This window comes from Podarcis tiliguerta (genome assembly GCF_965153285.1).
Source record: "Podarcis tiliguerta genome assembly, chromosome: 14".
NCBI lineage: Eukaryota > Metazoa > Chordata > Lepidosauria > Squamata > Lacertidae > Podarcis > Podarcis tiliguerta.
The window spans coordinates 30,568,242-30,585,796 of NC_139547.1; the positions used below are offsets into that span (position 1 = coordinate 30,568,242).

General features: G+C 48.4%; 2 protein-coding genes across 11 annotated transcripts in view; one reads left to right on the forward strand and one right to left on the reverse strand.

Annotated features, from left to right (window-relative positions):
• The window catches only part of CASKIN1 (CASK interacting protein 1), a 113,645-nt gene extending 98,775 nt beyond the window's left edge, over nucleotides 1–14,870 (forward strand). For all 5 annotated transcript variants that reach the window (XM_083413961.1, XM_083413958.1, XM_083413959.1 and 2 more), the window contains 6 exons: nucleotides 330–440; nucleotides 1,456–1,557; nucleotides 2,525–2,663; nucleotides 4,021–6,150; nucleotides 7,934–8,330; nucleotides 9,375–14,870. In XM_083413961.1, the coding sequence (XP_083270087.1) occupies nucleotides 330–440; nucleotides 1,456–1,557; nucleotides 2,525–2,663; nucleotides 4,021–6,150; nucleotides 7,934–8,330; nucleotides 9,375–9,471 (2,976 nt within the window). In that variant the 3' untranslated portion in view covers nucleotides 9,472–14,870. The remainder of the gene's footprint in view (nucleotides 1–329; nucleotides 441–1,455; nucleotides 1,558–2,524; nucleotides 2,664–4,020; nucleotides 6,151–7,933; nucleotides 8,331–9,374) is intronic.
• A 989-nt stretch (nucleotides 14,871–15,859) lies between these two features.
• TRAF7 (TNF receptor associated factor 7) overlaps nucleotides 15,860–17,555 on the reverse strand; it is a 33,844-nt gene continuing 32,148 nt past the window's right edge. For all 6 annotated transcript variants that reach the window (XM_083414005.1, XM_083414009.1, XM_083414008.1 and 3 more), the window contains one exon: nucleotides 15,860–16,567. In XM_083414005.1, coding sequence (XP_083270131.1) covers nucleotides 16,553–16,567 — 15 coding nt within the window. In that variant the 3' untranslated portion in view covers nucleotides 15,860–16,552. The remainder of the gene's footprint in view (nucleotides 16,568–17,555) is intronic.

Sequence of the window (17,555 nt, forward strand, 5' to 3'; positions counted from 1 at the left end):
ATTTTGATAAAGAGCCGCAGGCACCAGTCACAAGATGGCTGCCACAGGGGCGGGACACGCCACAAAATGGCTGCTGTGGGGCTGCGCCAGCGCGAAACAGGAAGCAAACAGGAAGAGCAAATATTCTTCTGTGTACTGCAGATTTTTGAGGGGAAATTTACTGAGACCTTTGCAAGCACCATTGGTTAATTGGTGTACACACCAGCACCCACCAGTGCTGCATTGGTTTATTTAAGCATCTAGCCCTCCCTTTTTCAAGGGTTCAAGGTAGGAAATTTGCAAGTGGATTTAAAATAGCCGTGAATAATTGCTCATCTCCCTGCTGCCAGAGCTCAGAGGCTGTCTACCAGTGGCTATACAAGTTCCAGCTGCAGCTTTATGCCTCCAACTTCATCAATGCTGGGTATGACATCCCTACCATCAGCCGGATGACGCCAGAGGTGAGGGCTGGCAAAGAGGGAGGTGGGAGGGAGCTGAGTTTGCCACATGGTGCAATGGCAGGCTCTCTTTCACACAAAGCTCTGGTGTTAAGAGCTGGCTAATTTTACAGGTGTGCAATGCATCCCTGCCAAGTAATTTCCTGACAGTAAGAGCTGTTCGACAGTGGAATTTGCTGCCAAGGAGTGTGGTGGAGTCTCCTTCTTTGGAGGTCTTTAAGCAGAGGCTTGACAACCATATGTCAGGAGTGCTCTGATGGTGTTTCCTGCTTGGCAGGGGGTTGGACTCGATGGCCCTTGTGGTCTCTTCCAACTCTATGATTCTAATTTTGTCTTCTATATGTTGCCTGGCAATGGATATTAAGCAACGTAACATATTCTGTGCTTTCAATCAGCCTTTCCCTAACCTGGTGCCCTCCAGCTTTTTTTGGACGACAACAGCCATCAGCCCCAACTAGCATGCCCAAAACATCTGGAGTGCACCAGGTTGGGGGAAGGCTGGTTTAGATGATAATATATTTTAAAATATAAGAAGTATCAGGTGCATGGTGAAACGATCTTGGATTTCTTCCCTGCTTGCTTGTTCTTGCAAATGTGCCTTACACAGTAGGCCTACAGAATCTCTTCTATCAAGTTTTAGTTCCTTTCCAGCAACACTCTCTCTTTTATGTTAAATGGAAAACTGGGTGGAGACTGTGGGTGGGGGCAGCCAAAACGAGCCTCCCATTGTAGGCCATGGCTGGCACCCGGAACACTTCTCTGAGGAGGGAGGAGACGCTGCCACATTCTGTACGCAATTATGATGTTAACTTTGCTTTTGGTCTTTGCCTTCAGTCCACGAGCCATGTTTACCTAGCTGGGCGAGTGGACAACTTGGTCGGGTTCAAAGGAAACCTCAAGGCTTTGCCCCTCCTGCCTTGATGGGTGATTCTTTGGGGTTCCCACTGATCCCTTTTTGGGGGTTCTGCTTGCTGCTTTTGCGGCACCTAGTAAGAAGTGGCTCTTCTGTTTGTTGTAGGACCTGACTGCCATTGGGGTCACAAAACCAGGACATAGGAAGAAGATCGCTTCAGAGATCAACAGCCTAAATATCCCCGAGTGGCTTCCAGAGTACAAGCCAGTAAGTCTTTTCTTTCTTGCACACAGAGTGGTCACCATCTCAGACTCATTACCCTGAGACTCATTACCTTTTTCTGTCTCTCTCACAACTCCCAGCCTACACCAACCAAGAGAAATTCCAGGGTGTCTCCTGTCACTTTTGGGTCCCCATGTTTGCTTCTGCACTTGGCCTCTCTTAAGTGCTGCTAAGGCACTGCTTTTTCTGCAATGGGCTGGAACCAAAATTAAAATTCTGGTTCCATACATCACTTAATATAGCACTGTATCCAACAGTTTCTTTCCTCATAGTTAGGATCCAGCTACAATGTCAGGAAAGAACCTTGAAACATTAATTAAAAGCTTCCCGTTTATAGTTTCTGCCTTTTCCCCCAGTTCAGTGTAATGCAATATTACTAATAAATTACCTTCTGGGTTACCCTGAATGTTATACATGTTCTTGTTCCCATGGTGACGAAGCACTGGGGATAGAATCTTTAATCACAGCCAGAACTGGTCTGTGACCGTAATAATAAAATTCATTCATTCAAACTTTAATCACTGGAGGAAGCCACTACTAAAGCCTCCATTTGCAGAAATAGAAACTGACAATAAGGGGCAATTAATACCGCTATTTAAGAGGGACTTTATTGTGAATTATTAAACCTGCCGTCCTGTTCTTCAGAAAGCAATAAAAAGGGTGGAAGCTGCAATCAGAAAGTGTTTAATTAAAGGTGCATAATCCTCAAAATGGCACACTAGAGCTTCAGTAGACAGGCTGGCAATGATCTGGTAACAAGGTACCTTGGATACTCGATAAAACAGATTCCAAAGCATGGCAGCCCAAAGACCGAACTGTTACTGTGGAAACAACTCATGGATTTAGGGAGAAAACAAACTGCACCAAGGTTTGATTTCAGAGCTCTGGTGGTTTCAGTTACGATGTGATTCAGGGACTGCTGTTTACATACTTTGTCCTCTGTCCCCCCCAGGCTAACTTGGCTCTCTGGCTCTCCATGATTGGGCTGGCACAGTATTACAAGGTCCTGGTGGAAAATGGTTATGAGAACATTGACTTCATCACTGACATCACTTGGGAGGACCTGCAGGAGATCGGCATCACAAAGCTGGGTGAGAAAAGGCAGATTCCCAACCTGGTTCTGCCGTCTCTCTCTCTGGGCATTTGGGGGCGGGAGGCGCTGGGGGGGGGAGTGCAGCATGTCTTGTGATTTTGCATTTGTGCATCCTGTCCACCTACCTACATGCTTTGTTTGTGGGAAGGTGTGGGCTTGGCAGGGAGGGTGGCTCAGATTGCCTGGGACATTGCTTTTGCAATGAGAATTTAGTCTGAGCATAGCAGGGATGTCCAGCTGAATGTGTGACATGCCAAATCTACAAACTCTCTTACCTACCCTTTAAAAAAGTCTTCTCTTTTGCCTTATTTAGATGATGTCATTAAAAAGGAGGACAAATGGAGAAAATGACACAATAAGGATGTTACAGTGGCTGCATTCACACATTATTCTAAGTCATGGTTTGTTTTAACCATGGTTTCTTCACAGATAAGCAAACCAGCTACCTGGCTTGTTCTCTCCCTCCCCCCCCCCCCAATGTTTGGGTTTTTCCCCTCAGCTGGTCTTGCCTCTGTAGGCATTTGGGGTGGGGTGACCGAACAACAGTTAAGCAACACTACTGGATTTAGAAGTTTGTTTAAAACCATTGTTTAAACCATTTAAACCATTGTTCAAGCAAGCCCTGCAGTTCACAAGCCCAAATACAAAGCATGCCTTCATATTGTGGCTGTGTTGCCAGAAAGAAAACCATGCTTAAGCCTGCTGTGTGAGGTTTGGCTGCTCAAACTGACCTTAATCAGGCGAAACAAACCATGGCTTAGAATTACATGCAAAAGAAGCAATTGTGTGTGGAGGGTAAAAGAAAAAGAAAAAAGACTGCAGCTAGACCCATGGACACAGGATATGGGGTTTTTTTTTGGCAGAGGGGGAGTTTGCCTTAAATGCCAGGGAAGAGTTAAGTGGCCACATAAAGTTGTTGCTGCTGCTGATGGACAAGCCCAAGCCCAGGAAAAGGCCCCTATCCATCCATGGTGCATTTTGTAGCAAGGAGTAAGAGAGATGCCCTCCAGCAGGCCAAAACAGGCTGAGTCCTTAACTGGAGAAGGCTTGGCTCAATCCAGTTCATGACTGGTGGTACAAGGCTGGAAAAAAGCAACTCTGTTCCCTGGAGTAAATTATAAGTAATGTTATAAGGACTGAGCTGAGTGTTTTCCTAGCTGATGAAATAAAATAAAATATAGAATCGCAAGATCATAGAATTGTAGAGTTGGAAGTGTCTCGAAGGGTTATCTGGTCCAGCCCTCTGCAATGTGTCATTTCCCACTGTTGTGGTTTGCAGAGTCTCGGGATTTTGAACAGCGGGCTGGGCTTTTTGTGCAAAGAGACAGACTCCTCTCTCCCCCATGTTCTTTCAGGCCATCAGAAGAAGCTGATGCTAGCAGTGAAGAAGCTGGCGGAGCTGCAGAAGGCCGAGTATGTGTCGGGGACGCTGAAGAAGAAAGGGGCACCACAGTCTCAGGACTCAGTGGCCATAGAACCCCCTCAGCAGGAAGCAGCTGAGTGCCAGTCTCCCAAGATGAAGACCTTCCAGGACAGCGAGCTGAGCAACGAGCTGCAGGTGGCCATGACGGGCACCAGTGAGGAGGGGGGGACGGAAAAGCAGGTCAACCACGTGGGGCACTTTCGCGAGGGGGCGCCGCCCTTCCGGCATTCCTCCCGCCTCGTCCACGAGAACAGCCTGAGCGGGAGAGCGAAGCAGATTAGCAGCTCCCAGGAGCTGCTGGGAGACGGACCCAAAGCCACCAGCACCAGCATGTCCAAAAGCCAGGAGTTCCTGGCCGAGGACGGGAAGGAAGGCCCGGCCACCCTGCCCAAGGAGGTGCGGAGTCTCCGGCACGGACACAGCATCAAGAGAGCCAGCGTGCCGCCAGTTCCTGGAAAGCCCCGGCAATCGTTCCCCCCTTCTGCAGGCCATTACACTCCGCCGCAGACACCCACCAAGCCCCGCCCGTCCTCGCCACAGGCACTTTCTGTGCCGCACGCCACGGCCAAGGTCAAGCCCACGCCGCAGCTGCTGCCGCAGTCAGACCGCCCCATGTCTCCTCGCTCGCTGCCGCAGTCCCCCACGCACAGGGGTTTTGCTTACGTCTTGCCACAGCCTGTGGAGGGAGACGTCCACACGGCAGGCCCCTTGGCACAGGCGGTGCCTGTGCTGCCTGTCTCGGTGCCCGTGCTGTGTCTGCCGCCTCAAGCTACGGAGGGGGAAGAAGAGGGAGGCCGGCCGAAGAAGAGGGCTCACAGCCTGAACCGCTATGCCATGTCGGACAGCGAGCAGGAACGGGACGAGCTCCTGGTGCCGGACGCTGTGCCTTATGCCACCGTGCAACGGCGAGTTGGGCGCAGCCACTCAGTGCGGGCACAGTCGGGCGGCGATAAGAACGTCAACCGCAGCCAGTCCTTTGCGGTGCGGCCCAAGAAGAAGGGCCCTCCACCTCCGCCGCCCAAACGCTCCAGTTCGGCCATCTCCAGCACCAACATGACCGATGACTTCACCAAGGAAGGGGAGGAGGGCCTGGAACCGCCCCAGGAGCACCAGCAGAGGCGGGCAAGCGACTTTGGTGGCACAGTGGACACTGGCAGCGCTGGGAGTGTGAAGAGCATCGCTGCCATGTTGGAAATGTCATCCATTGGCGGCGGCGGGAGAGGTCTTGTTCTGCAGAAGCCGCCCGGAGCTGGGAAGGGCCCCGACGGCTACTACTTGCAACCCGGCGTCGCGGTGCACCCAGCCAGCCCAGAACACTCCCGTGTTGCCACTGTCCTGGCCACTGTCAAGCACAAGGATGCCATTGGGCCGGATGGCGAAGTGGTGAACCGCCGGCGCACCATCAGCGGCCCCGTGACGGGGCTGGTTGCCGCAGCTCGCCGTGAGCGTTCCGACAGCATCAAGTCGGAGACGGGCAAAGATGGCGGCCCCGTGGAGCGGCTGCGGGTGGAGCACGGCGGAGGCTCCCCGCAGAACAGCTCTGGCGAGAACATTCCCTTTGCCGAGGAGGGCAACCTGACGATCAAGCAGCGGCCCCGGCAGATGGGGGTCGCCAAGGCTGAAGGTGGAGAGGGCTTGTCACTGGCCCACCGGCACGGGGACCTCTCCAAGGTGGAGGCCAGTGCCACTCTCAAGAGGAGGATCCGTGCAAAGCAGAGCCAACAGGACAGCGTCAAGTTTATCCTGACCGAGTCGGACACGGTCAAGAGGCGGCCAAAGTCTAAAGACAAGGAGCATGAACTGGCGCCGTTGTCTATCTACCAGAACGGCACTGCCACCATCAAGCGCCGGCCGGCCTCCGAGATGAGCGGCGCCGAGGCCACAGCCCTCACTGATCAGCAGGAGAAATGTGACAATACCTCAGCCCAGCTCCCTCCGGAAGGCGAACCCAAGAGGCCCGTCAAGCCGCCGGTTTCGCCCAAGCCGGTCCTTCCCCAGAAAGTCTCTGGGCCTCCCACGCCCACTTCCAAAAAGGTCCCGATTCCTGGCCCTGGCAGTCCAGGTAGGTGTGCCCTGCCATGGGGGGGGGGGGAGAAACCGCAAGCTATCTTCTCCCTCAACAGGGAGCCTTCCTGACCCGCTCACTACTTCTCTTCTTCTTCCCATTGCCCTTTTCACTCCCGCCAAGCTGCTTTCAATGGCTATGGCTGCGGTTGGTGTAACCATATTCTCATGGATATCTGTGCCGAGGCAGGGAAGTGGCAGGTGTCTGGGGTCAGCAGGCTGGGATGGAGGGAGCTTGGTTTGAGGCTATCGTCTCTGGTGACTGAATGCAGGAGAGGATGTACAATTTTATTGTCTTAGACGGCAAATACTTTGCTGAAGTGGTTAAGACAGAATATTAATGATGGAATAAGTTACTACTAGCCATAGTGGCTATACTCTGCTTCCAGCTGTCAGAGTGGGCAATCTTATGAATACCAGTTTATGGAAATCACGTAACTGTAGAGTTGGAAAGGACCCCAAGGGCCAGCTTCCCCAACTCCCTACAGTGCAGAAATCGGAACTGCAGAAGAGATGGCCATCTAACCTTGGAGAATCACAAGCAGGCAGAATGCTGTGGTACTCAGGTCCTGCTTATGGGCTCCCCTTTGGGGCACCTGGTTGGCCACTGTGAGAACAAGTTACTGGGCTAGATGGGACCCCTTTGGCCTGATCCAGCTTTACAGCTCTTCTTACATTCTTACGAGTTAACTGCCTTCCAGAGATCACTGCGATAAGATGTATGGAGGACTAGCAACTTAAAGGTAAAGGACCCCTGACTGTTAGGCCCAGTCGTGGACTCTGGGGTTGCGGCGTTCATCTCGCTTTATTGGCCAAGGGAGCCAGCTTACAGCTTCCGGGTCATGTGGCCAGCATGACTAAGCCGCTTCTGGCGAACCAGAGCAGCACACGGAAACGCCATTTACCTTCCCGCCGGAGCGGTACCTATTTATCTACTTGCACTTTGACATGCTTTCGAACTGCTAGGTTGGCAGGAGCAGGGACCTAGCAACGGGAGCTCACCCCATCGTGGGGATTCGAACCGCTGACCTTCTGATCGGGAATTCCTAGACTCTGTGGTTTAACCCACAGCGCCACCTGCGTCCCTTAGTTGGCTTTAAAAGAAGAATAGACAAATTGATTGAGATATAATGCTATCAAAGTCTACTAATCCTGATCACTATGGTGATACATCCGTGGTTGAAGTCAGTACAGTTGTACCTTGGTTGCTGAACGCCTTGGAACTCATACATTTCAGCTCCCAAACGATCGAAAACTGGAAGTGAGTGTTCCGGTTTTCAAACGATTTTCGGAAGCTGAACATCTGACGCGGCTTCCACAGCTTCTGATTGGCTGCAGGAGCTTCCTGAAGCCAATCAGAAGTCGCGCTTTGGTTTCTGAACGTTTTGGAAGTTGAATGGACTTCCGGAACAGATACTGTTCGACTTCCAAGGTACAACTGTATGCTTCTGAATGCCAGTTGCCGGAAACTTGCAGGAGTAGGAACTGTTGCACTCAGGTCCCACTTTTGGGCTTCTCATCTCATAGGCCAGCCACAGTGAGAAGAGGATGCTGACCTGAATTGGCCTTTGGCTCTGATTATGTTCTTAAGCCTAGAAAGAGATCAGTGTCCTCAGGACCCTGCCTTAGGGAGTCAGGGAGTTGTATCCAATGTTAGTGCTTACTCAGATTAAACTCACTGAAATTAATGGACGTTGACCCAAGTGTGTGGCAGCTGTGAAAAGGGCAAATTGCATGTAAGGAAGTGGCAAAGAAGTGACTCTTTTTCTCTTCTCTCGCAGAGGTGAAGCGTGTCCACGGCACCCCACCGCCGCCCATCTCTCCTAAGCCCACACCACCCCCGACGGCACCCAAGCCCAAGGTCCACGCTGCCCTGCAGTCGGCGAGTGCCAGTTCCACGCCTGTGCCGTCGCCTGCCAAGCAGCTGGCGCCCACCATCAAGCCTTCGAGCACGCCTCCCTCACTGTGCTCCAGCCCGGCTAAGCCCTTGTCTCCTGGCGGGGGCCCCCCTCAGACAGTGCCAGTCAAGCCTCCCCGCTCTTCCATGGCTGGGCCGTCGGTGGAGATCGTCAGCACGGAGAGCGTGCACCAGAAGCTGGAGGAGACCAGCGCCTCCCTGGCTGCCGCTCTGCAAGCCGTGGAGGAAAAGATCAAGCAAGAGGATGGGCAAGCAGCAGAGTAAGGGCCTTTACTGGTCTGGGCGAGTGGGGAATGATGGTGGTGATGGAGGGATGGGAGCAAAGCAAAAGTGAAGAGCCAGGGCGTGTAAGAGAAAAAGGCTGCTGGAATAGAGGTACTAGGTCAGGGAAGGGTGGCTAGCTAGCCCTCCTGAGTGATCTGCTTCCATTAAAGAGACTCAGAAAAAGCAGCTTTGGTTTTCTTTCTTTGGTTTTTCTTTGGTATACTTCCCTGTACAGTGGTACCTCGGGTTAAGTACTTAATTCATTCCGGATGTCCGTTCTTAACCTGAAACTGTTCTTAACCTGAAGCACCACTTTAGCTAATGGGGCCTCCTGCTGCTGCCGCGCCACCAGCATGCAATTTCTGTTCTCATCCTGAAGCAAAGTTCTTAACCCGAGGTACTATTTCTGGGTTAGCGGAGTCTGTAACCTGAAGCGTATGTAACCTGAAGCGTATGTAACCCGAGGTACCACTGTATAGGGAAGTTTTTAATGTTTGATGTCTTACTGTGTTTTAATTTGTTGGAAGCTGCCCAGAGTGATTGGGGCAATCCAGTGAGATGGGTGGCATATGAATGAATAATAATAATTTTATTTTAAGTGGATGGAGGGCAAGGTACTGTATGTTAATTGATCAGTCCATGTGACATGAGATAAGTTTATAAAATGATGTATGGCATCGAAAAAATTGATAGAGAACAGTTTTTCTGTTTCTCTCACCACACTTTCCTTTGTCTCTCCTGAATCTCCCAACATTCAGCTTCACAGGATGTCTGTGAGTTCTAGACATCCAATGAAGATGAATGTTGGAAGATTCAGGAGAGACAAAAGGAAGTCCTTCATCACAAAGTGCAGTTGTAACTTTAGAATTCGCTCCCACAGGGAGCAGTGATGGCCGCCAAGTTTAAGAGGATTGGACAAATTCATGGAGGAGAGGGATATTGAAAGCTAGTAGGCATGGGAGAATGTAGAAAGTTGTGCAGTGAGAAAAGAGGGTCTTCTTTGTGCTCTCCTAACTCACGCCGGTGTCCTTTGCCCTCAGTTCCACCACAGAATCCAAGAGCACAGTCAGCATTCTCGATGACATCGGCAGCATGTTCGACGACCTTGCGGACCAACTGGATGCCATGTTGGAATGAGAGCTGGGAAGCAATCGCAGCCAACCTCAGGATCTGCCATGGGCACAAGGGCACAATCATCTCCATGAAGATCTTCCCTTCCTCCCCTTCCATCTTTTGAGGTTTGCACAAAGATAAGGTTACCTCAGGATTGTGCTGAAACAAACCCAGATGCTTGGGGAAGGTTTTCTTGGGGCTTGGAGACCAGTTTTGTGGAAGCGGCAAAGAAAAGGAAAGAGCCGCCGCTCTTGCGCTGTTATTTTCCCCCTTCCTTCCTTAACACCTGTTTACTTTGGGGGATACAAGGTGACTTCAATTCTCCTCCTAAGAATGAAGCAAAAAGCCGTATGCCTGGGGCAGGAGCTTCTCTTACCTGCAAGACGATCTTCAGGCAAATCGACTCCACTCGGTTAAATTTGAGTCTCCTCGTTTAATTTGGAAAGTATTTCCTGCCCTCACCCCCTTCTCCCAACCAACCAACCCCCAGTCGCTACAGTCCCCCAGTGTGTTCTCAAAATGTGGCACAAATAACTATGGAGTCTTCTCTGGTTCTTCATGTTTTCTGTTTGGGGTGGAATCTCGTCTTAGTGAAACTCTTCTTGCCTTCCGTGTTGGTATTGTTCCTTGACTGAGCACCGCTGTCCTCTCTCTCTCCTGTGCTGCTGTCTCGGTTCCTGTGCCCATCTGCCCTTATTGGGAAGCGCTGGAAACGGCGGGGCAGGAGAATGCCCAAGGGAAGCCGTTGAGTCAAGGAGGCTTTCGGCTAGCTGCATGCTTCGTTTCTTTGTCCCGAAAGGTGTTTGTCTTCTCCTGGTGATAATGAAGCTGTGACTGTAAGAAGTTCTGTTCCGTTAAACGAGTCCCATTTGAGAAATAAGCTCCTTTTTCTTCTTCTTCTCCTGTTTGTTTGCCTTGAAAAAAAAAAGTATTGTTCCTGGCAAGGGCCGCGCAAAAGCTTTGGTACATTTGCATGACTGATACAGTGTTGAAACATAAAAAGGGGAAATGGGGAAAAAGGAAAAAAAAAATATCCTGGCCAAAAAAACCCTGTAAATATATCCCTGGTGGCTTCAGGAGCTGCCATAAATGAATATTTATTCCCGATTTTTTCTTTTAAAGATATACATAGATCTCTCTATCCTTAGGGCAGCTGGGGTTATGAGCATGAGAGGCTTTGGTTGCGCTCTCTCACACTTCAAGGCACTTGTTTCCAAAGAGTTTGTTGTTGATTTAGACATTGCAGCCCTCCTTAAGTACTGTCTACAGTGGTTATTCCCGGGAGGAACAGGAAGTGGGGCAGAGTTAAGGAGGCAGTAAACAGACATGGGCAATATAATGTATTGATCTCGCAGAGCTTTTGGTGGAGAAGCAGCAGCACTGAGCAGGGGCCAGTGGTAGTTTTGTAGTCTAGCAGGAGTTTGGTAAAAGAGGACTCCCCTGCCGCTTCCATTTCTGTTGTTCCAAATGCAATAACGGTTGCACCCCAACTATCCAAATTGGTTCTGCCAAGGCGAGTGAATTGCAATAGTTAGCTGGGATGTGATTTCAGCCTCTGACTCTCAACTTGTATCTCAGTTGCAATGCTCAGCAGATTGTGGACACACAACAGCTTGTAGTGCTGAGGATGGTGGCTTGCTAGCTGAGAGAGGCCTGACATGGAGATGATGACCCCTGCAGAGGCAGCTCTGTTGGGCTTGCAGTGCTGTGTGGTCTGAGCAAGTACTGACAAGGGCAGTCTCCCAGGAAGGTCCACCCAAGGCGCAGCAACCTTTGGTGTGTACAACTATGAAAAATGCATCAGTGTCTGCAACACTTGTCTAGTGTCAACTCTTGCAATATCCTAACCAACCTGAGAGCTGTTGGGTGTTGGGAGAGAGGGACCACCAGCAGCAAGGCGAAGCTGTTCCGCCAGTGCCCAACATTGTGTCTTGCTTGGTTCTTTTCTGGCTTTATGGCCCTTGCAAGGTTGAGGCTCTCAGCATCGTAGGAGTTAATGGGGAAGGATCTCTCAACAGAAGGTTGGGTTCTAGGTGCCTCAAAGGCTACAAGGTTATCCGGAAGGTTTGTAGTATGTAGACTGAATTGGTCGTGACCTCCCTGCAAGTCCCCTTGTTCTGCTGTTGGTTGCAGTGGGGATCTTTGTACATTGCAGGGAGTTAAGGAATGAGAGCCAGTCTCTGAATGCTCAAAGCATCATGGGAGTAGCAGAGCAGCTCCCTTTGGATTGGTCCACAGCAACACCTGGCACACAAGATTCTTCTAATCTTCCCGGCTGCCACATCACGGGCCCATGTCATTCTCAAAAAGAAGCACAATCTTGGAATCTCCAATAATGGATTATCCACTCTCCTGCTGCATTCTTCTCTTCTTAAAGCAGCGATGGAATACTCCTCTTCTTCCTTCCTGGGGCATTTCTTGGCAAGGTAAAACTGCCCCCTGTGAGAATCCAGTCTTATGTTAATCTTGATGGTTGGATACTTGAATCATTTACTAGTAGAGGAAACCAAGTGGTGGTAGCCTGGCAGGAAGTGGAGGTCATTTCAAAGAGTGTCACAGCACCAAAGTTGACTAGCTTGTCATGCATTCTTTATGGCACTGGGCAAGCATGAACCTGAGTTTTATTCTGTCCTGTTGGACTGGAAGCTATCTTGGCAGTGGGCATTATTATGACTTAACTCAACCTTTTGGCAAGTATTTCAAGATTACTGGTTTGACTGTGATGACTGGCCTGTAGTGTCTTCCATCGAAGGAGATTTTGGAGATCCTTGGAATGACATTCTGCCCAGACCCAATTGTTTTTAACAGTTGAAATGCATTTCCTACTGCTGAGCCCTGGCTGCCTTTTAAGTGTCTGTGGCCTGCTACATTTCATCCTTCCCTTGTGGGCACTCTTCCTTTTAAAACCACCACAAGGACTACAGTCATTTTTCACCAAGACAAGTCCAAAAAGGCATCTCAGAAATCTGTATCTTCATTGCCACTTGCAGCAGAAGGCTGCAGCTTCAGTCTCGGTGCTGTAATCTCTGGGGGTTTTGTTTAACGTGCAGCGAGGTTTACATTTAGTTCATGTTGCCCCTATAAGTTTTTGGACTCTTCCGGTGGTTCAAACACCTAATTCTGTTCTGCTCTCTTCCTCATTGCTGCTAACACTTGCACCATTGCCATATATTTCTCTAAATGTTGCTCCCTTGGGTTCCATCTTGCCTTTGGATCCATAGCTGTATAAGCACCAGAAATCATCTGGCAGTGATGGAGAGAGAAAAGCTATCATTGGATCAGAGATTTTGGTTGCTGTGGGCCTTCAGGCTTCCTCTTGAGATAAGGAACCCCCTTCTGTTCACACCAAAAGCACTGGAACCCTTCTTCCTAAGCAAGTAATTACTCAGGGAATTGTTCTCCCTGCAGTTTTGAGGCCAAACGATGACATTATATGCCTTGGGCATGAAACTTTGTGAGCCTCTGAGGCTCTTCTTAGGTCCAAAGTCATCCTTTTTTTATATCGCCTCACCATTCACCCATTTCTAATGTTTAGTAACTGTCTGTGTCAGTCTCTCTCTCTCTCTCTCTCTTTGTTCTCCTCTTTACTTGCAGCTCATTTCATTTTTTAAAAAATCAGTAAGACAAGAAAAGGGGGGCAGCGCCCCACCTTGGCTTGAGGGATGGTCAACTCGCGAATCTCAACCAATCAGGTCAGATCAACAACTCAGGAGAACCCCCTTCCAGCCGTCCGGCGCCATGACTACTTTTCCAAGCAAGACCACCGAGCCTCTTAAACCCACTTGATTTCGATGCCTGTGCTTTTGCTACATAGGGCCAGTGTAGTGACAGGCTGAAAAAAAAGCAGAGTTGGGTTCTGTTGTTGAGTTTATTATTGCTTTGGTAGAGGGTCTCTCCTCCTCTCGCAACAGCCATGTTTATGAATGTTCTTACATGTGAAAACAAAAGCAAAAGAATTTTCTGTCCCCTTTGGCGTGTGATAAAGGGATGAGAAAAATAAGCTATATAAAAGAAGTATTAATTTATTGGAAAGAAATTATTTAAGAATGGATTTCCCACCCACCCCCAGAGATAATTAACAAAAAAAAATATCAGAAAGGACTTTAATATATATTAAAAAGATTTTAAAATATTATCAACTGTATATTAAACAGTTTTAAGAGATAAAATTGAAAGAACTGGAGTTTAGCTTGACTATTAGACTTATAATAAGCTGTGTGTCTTGTGGTGACATCATTTAAGAGTAGCACAATGTTTTTTAAAAAGGTACAGTTTATCTTGTTTCAAAGTGTGCAAAAATATTACGTTTCTGTTATATGGGATTTTTTTGGTTGCCATGTTTATTTTTACAGTTTTAAACAAAAATCAAAGGATGTGCCTTGTTTTCAGAATTTTTGTTAAATCTCATCTCTCAGCGTGTTCTTTTCTGTTCGGCCATTTCTGTTTTTAAGTTGGGGTGTGTGTGTGAGCAGCCACATGTGTGTATATGCGTGTGCGTGTTTAAATGCATGTGTGTGGAAGTAGGTAATGTATGCACAGCTGTATATCATTGTACAAATGGGAGTCAATCCAGTTTTGGTTTTTTTAGAACTGGCTTTTTTCCCCCTGGAACATCATAACCTATGGTTCCCTGGCGCTGTGGGTATTTTTTGTTTGTTCGTTTCTGTTTATTTGAAATCCAGGTGTCTATGTCTGAGTGGTGACACTCTTTTCTTTTCTCAAGCACAGATAGCTCTGTCTTTGCTGATCTCCAAAATGTGTCTGGCACAACTTTGAAATTTCTTACATTAAAATAAATAAAAAAATAAATAAAACAACAACATGAAGATACCTGTTGTAAAAAAAAAAAAATTAAAAAGAAAGAAAATGTATCTTAAAAAAGAAAAGAAAGAATATTCCAAGATTCTAATGCTGGATATATACATATTATATATATTATATATATATTATATATATTTTTATTATTAAGTTATGGAAACTGTATTGTATTTTTCCCATTTCTGTCAAAGCTATGCATCTCGCTGCCAGCCTCCTTTCCTTGCTTCTTGCATCCCCACCTGTATTATTATAATATTTGATGGCTTTTGTGGTGCTGTAAAAAATATTTGCTCCTATTTAAAAAAAAAGGAAAAAAGGAAAAAAAATAGAAGTTGTCTGGGTACAAATACTTAAGAACATGGGAAAGATGCCCTCCTCGCTTGCCATAACTATACATAACATGACGTTAACACTAATAATATTTTTTATTGGGAAACGACCTCCAAAGGCAGTTTTCCATGAGGTGCTAAACCGCTGGGTGCATGCAAGGACGCTATGGTGCTGAGCAATCGGCTCATGCTGCAATTTTACAATAGACAGGTAGGCGGCGCTGTGGATGCACTGATGGCCATCAGTGCTTAATAAATGTCCAAATTGTCTGGTCCTGTGAAACTCTTGTTTTGGCTGCAGCCTAAGGAGGGAAGGGGGAAAAGTCTGAACTGTACTTAACTGGGAATAGATGCTGAGTGCCAGTCACACAGGTGGGTCTTGGCGATTTAAACGCTTAGTAGCCCTATCTAGTGGAACAAAGCACGAAAGTGTTTAGCAGTCCGCAGAGCTAGCCTCTTTCACATTGTGCCGTTATTGCAGGGGTTTCGGATCCCTCCCAACTTCGCAGTTCTGTGATTCACACATTTGATGGTGAAAAGGGGGGAGGGAGGGAGGAGACAATGAGAGTCTGTCTACTTACTGAGCATTCCAGCCTCTCTGCTTCTCTCAACTTGCTGAGGCCAGATTTTCCCTGCTTCTATGCACCCACAAAGTTCAACAAACTGGTGCTTGGGAGGAAGGGAGCGAATGGGCACCTGTTTTCACTTCATTTCCACAGCCAACACCCACCTATAAACATATTAAAGCACCAACTTTAACAACGGCTACTTCTGATTTCCAAAAGTGGGACCAAATCAGCACCTAAGATCTAGAGCTTCTGGGAAGCTCACAAACAGCGCATAAAGGCCAACGCTATCCTCCCTGGTGCAGCACATAGTCTGCAAAGATACAGAGATAAGAGGTTTCATTTCAGCTCTTGCATCAACACAAGTGTTTCTTGACAAGGGCGAAAGTGCACATTCCCTTGGCTATTATTAAAGCATTCCACCTTTGACAGCTGGTGGCACGATGTACACCTTCAAAGAAGCAAATCCAAGTCTTCTGCCAGTTCTCTGCAATACTTGTGTAATAAAGTGGGGAAACAAAATTGTCAAATTCACTAGGTAGTAGGAACAGAAGTACCCGCAGGTAGGTGTGGGCTAGTAAACTTTGAAATTGCTTGTCTCTGATCCCGAGCTGGGGCTGCAAGGTAGGTTAACTATCAAAGAGACGTTACACTCCTTTTGCTAAGATGCTCCAAGCTGGTCAATAACTCATGCTGGCCTAAAACAATGGTCCATTTTTATTGTCAAGGAAGAAATAATCCAAATCTATATCACAATCTTAAAAACAGTAGAAAATGTCAGTAAAAACACAACAGTGGGCTCTCCCTGTTTTTGTTTTAAACCATTGGGGGCTTGGTGCCGTTATGACATGATGCTGTGAATGGATGGCCTTGCGGTACCTGATGCGAGGGATGGGAATCTTTGAGACATAAAAATCGTACCTGGTTACATGAGGGGAAAACTGGTCTTTATCATTGGCGGTGGGCACAAATGAAAGAGCTTAGCAGATACATTTAAATGCCAGAAGAAAGAGGGGTCTTCTCCCTGTCACCCCCAATCCTTGGCTATGGCACTGCTGTTGGCAAAGGTGCATTGTGGGTGCTCACACCTGGATCATCGATCTAATCACACTTCACCCAAACGCTGTTGTCTTGAGGCTGCAGTGCCCTACTTGTTCCATCAGAAACGGTGCCGCTGTGATGTGGTCTTGCGAGCTTTATCTCCAAACAGCCCTGCTTGGGACAGGGCCTGCTGCGTCAGGGGTGGCAGTGCTGAGGTACGTGGGCTGTGAAGCTCGCTCACGGCTGGAGTGCACAGTGGGAGGGGCGTTGGAGTGCAAGGAAGCAGGACGACATGTGTGAGCCGGAGGATTATTTGGTAGTCTGCCGTCCACAAGCAGGCAGTGGCACCCACTAGCATGTCCAAACCTGCGGCAGGAAGGAAAGTCAGTAGGGCCTGCACAAGAGAGGGCCAATCTGCTGCAAGGTGAGGTTCAGACAATACTTGCCCCACAAGGTGAGAGACCCCACAGGGATTCAAACCAGCAGATCTACCAGTGAGGTCCACACAACTTGTGACCCATCCATCTCACGTCTGCACACCAGCCACATCTGCCCCTGACGTATGCATGACAACTGCAAGAGTTTTTGCACTGCCAAGTAGGCAGAAGGTTGACCAATCACTAGCTTATGAGAATAAACCATTCTGGGACTCTGCAACAACTCATGGAAGGTTGCTGTCTGGGAATGTGCTGATTCCACAAAGTTGCCAACTCAAGAGAACTCTGCTTCAGAAATCTTGCCCTTAAATAGTCTTCCCCCAACCTGGGGGCCTCCAGATGTTTTGGCTCTCGTGAGCCCCAGTCAGCACAGCGATGAAGGGAGTTGTAGTCCCAAGCATCTGGGGGGCACCAGTTGACAAAGGCTGTCTTAAAGGTACACATCATATGGGCATGTGCTTGGAGGTAGGGCCCTACAAGGTTACAGAGGGAGAGGGACAGCCAGGACTTGGGCCCTTAGCAAAATTCACACACACACCCTTAATAAGCAGAGATACAACCTAACTAAGCAAATAACAAATCAGATGATCTGGTTGGGCTAGTGCTGAGAAATGAGCAAAAGAGCACAAACTGCTTGGGGATTGGGTGGTCCAGGCAGTCTACCCCAACTCATGGGGCATGGGGAAGAGGCATGCTAGACCAGCCTCTTCTAATCTAGTCTCTTCCAGATGTTTTAGGGCAGAACTCCTCTTAGCCACAGGTCAGCACAGACATGCTGTGAAAGCTGTGCTAGACCATCAGAACTCCAGGGAGACAGGATTCATCAGTACAGTACACTGTTGCTGCAGCAAGCTCTTTACCCTGCAAACTACAGCAAACAGATAGGCACCCGGAATAGCTTGATCCAAGTTTCCCCC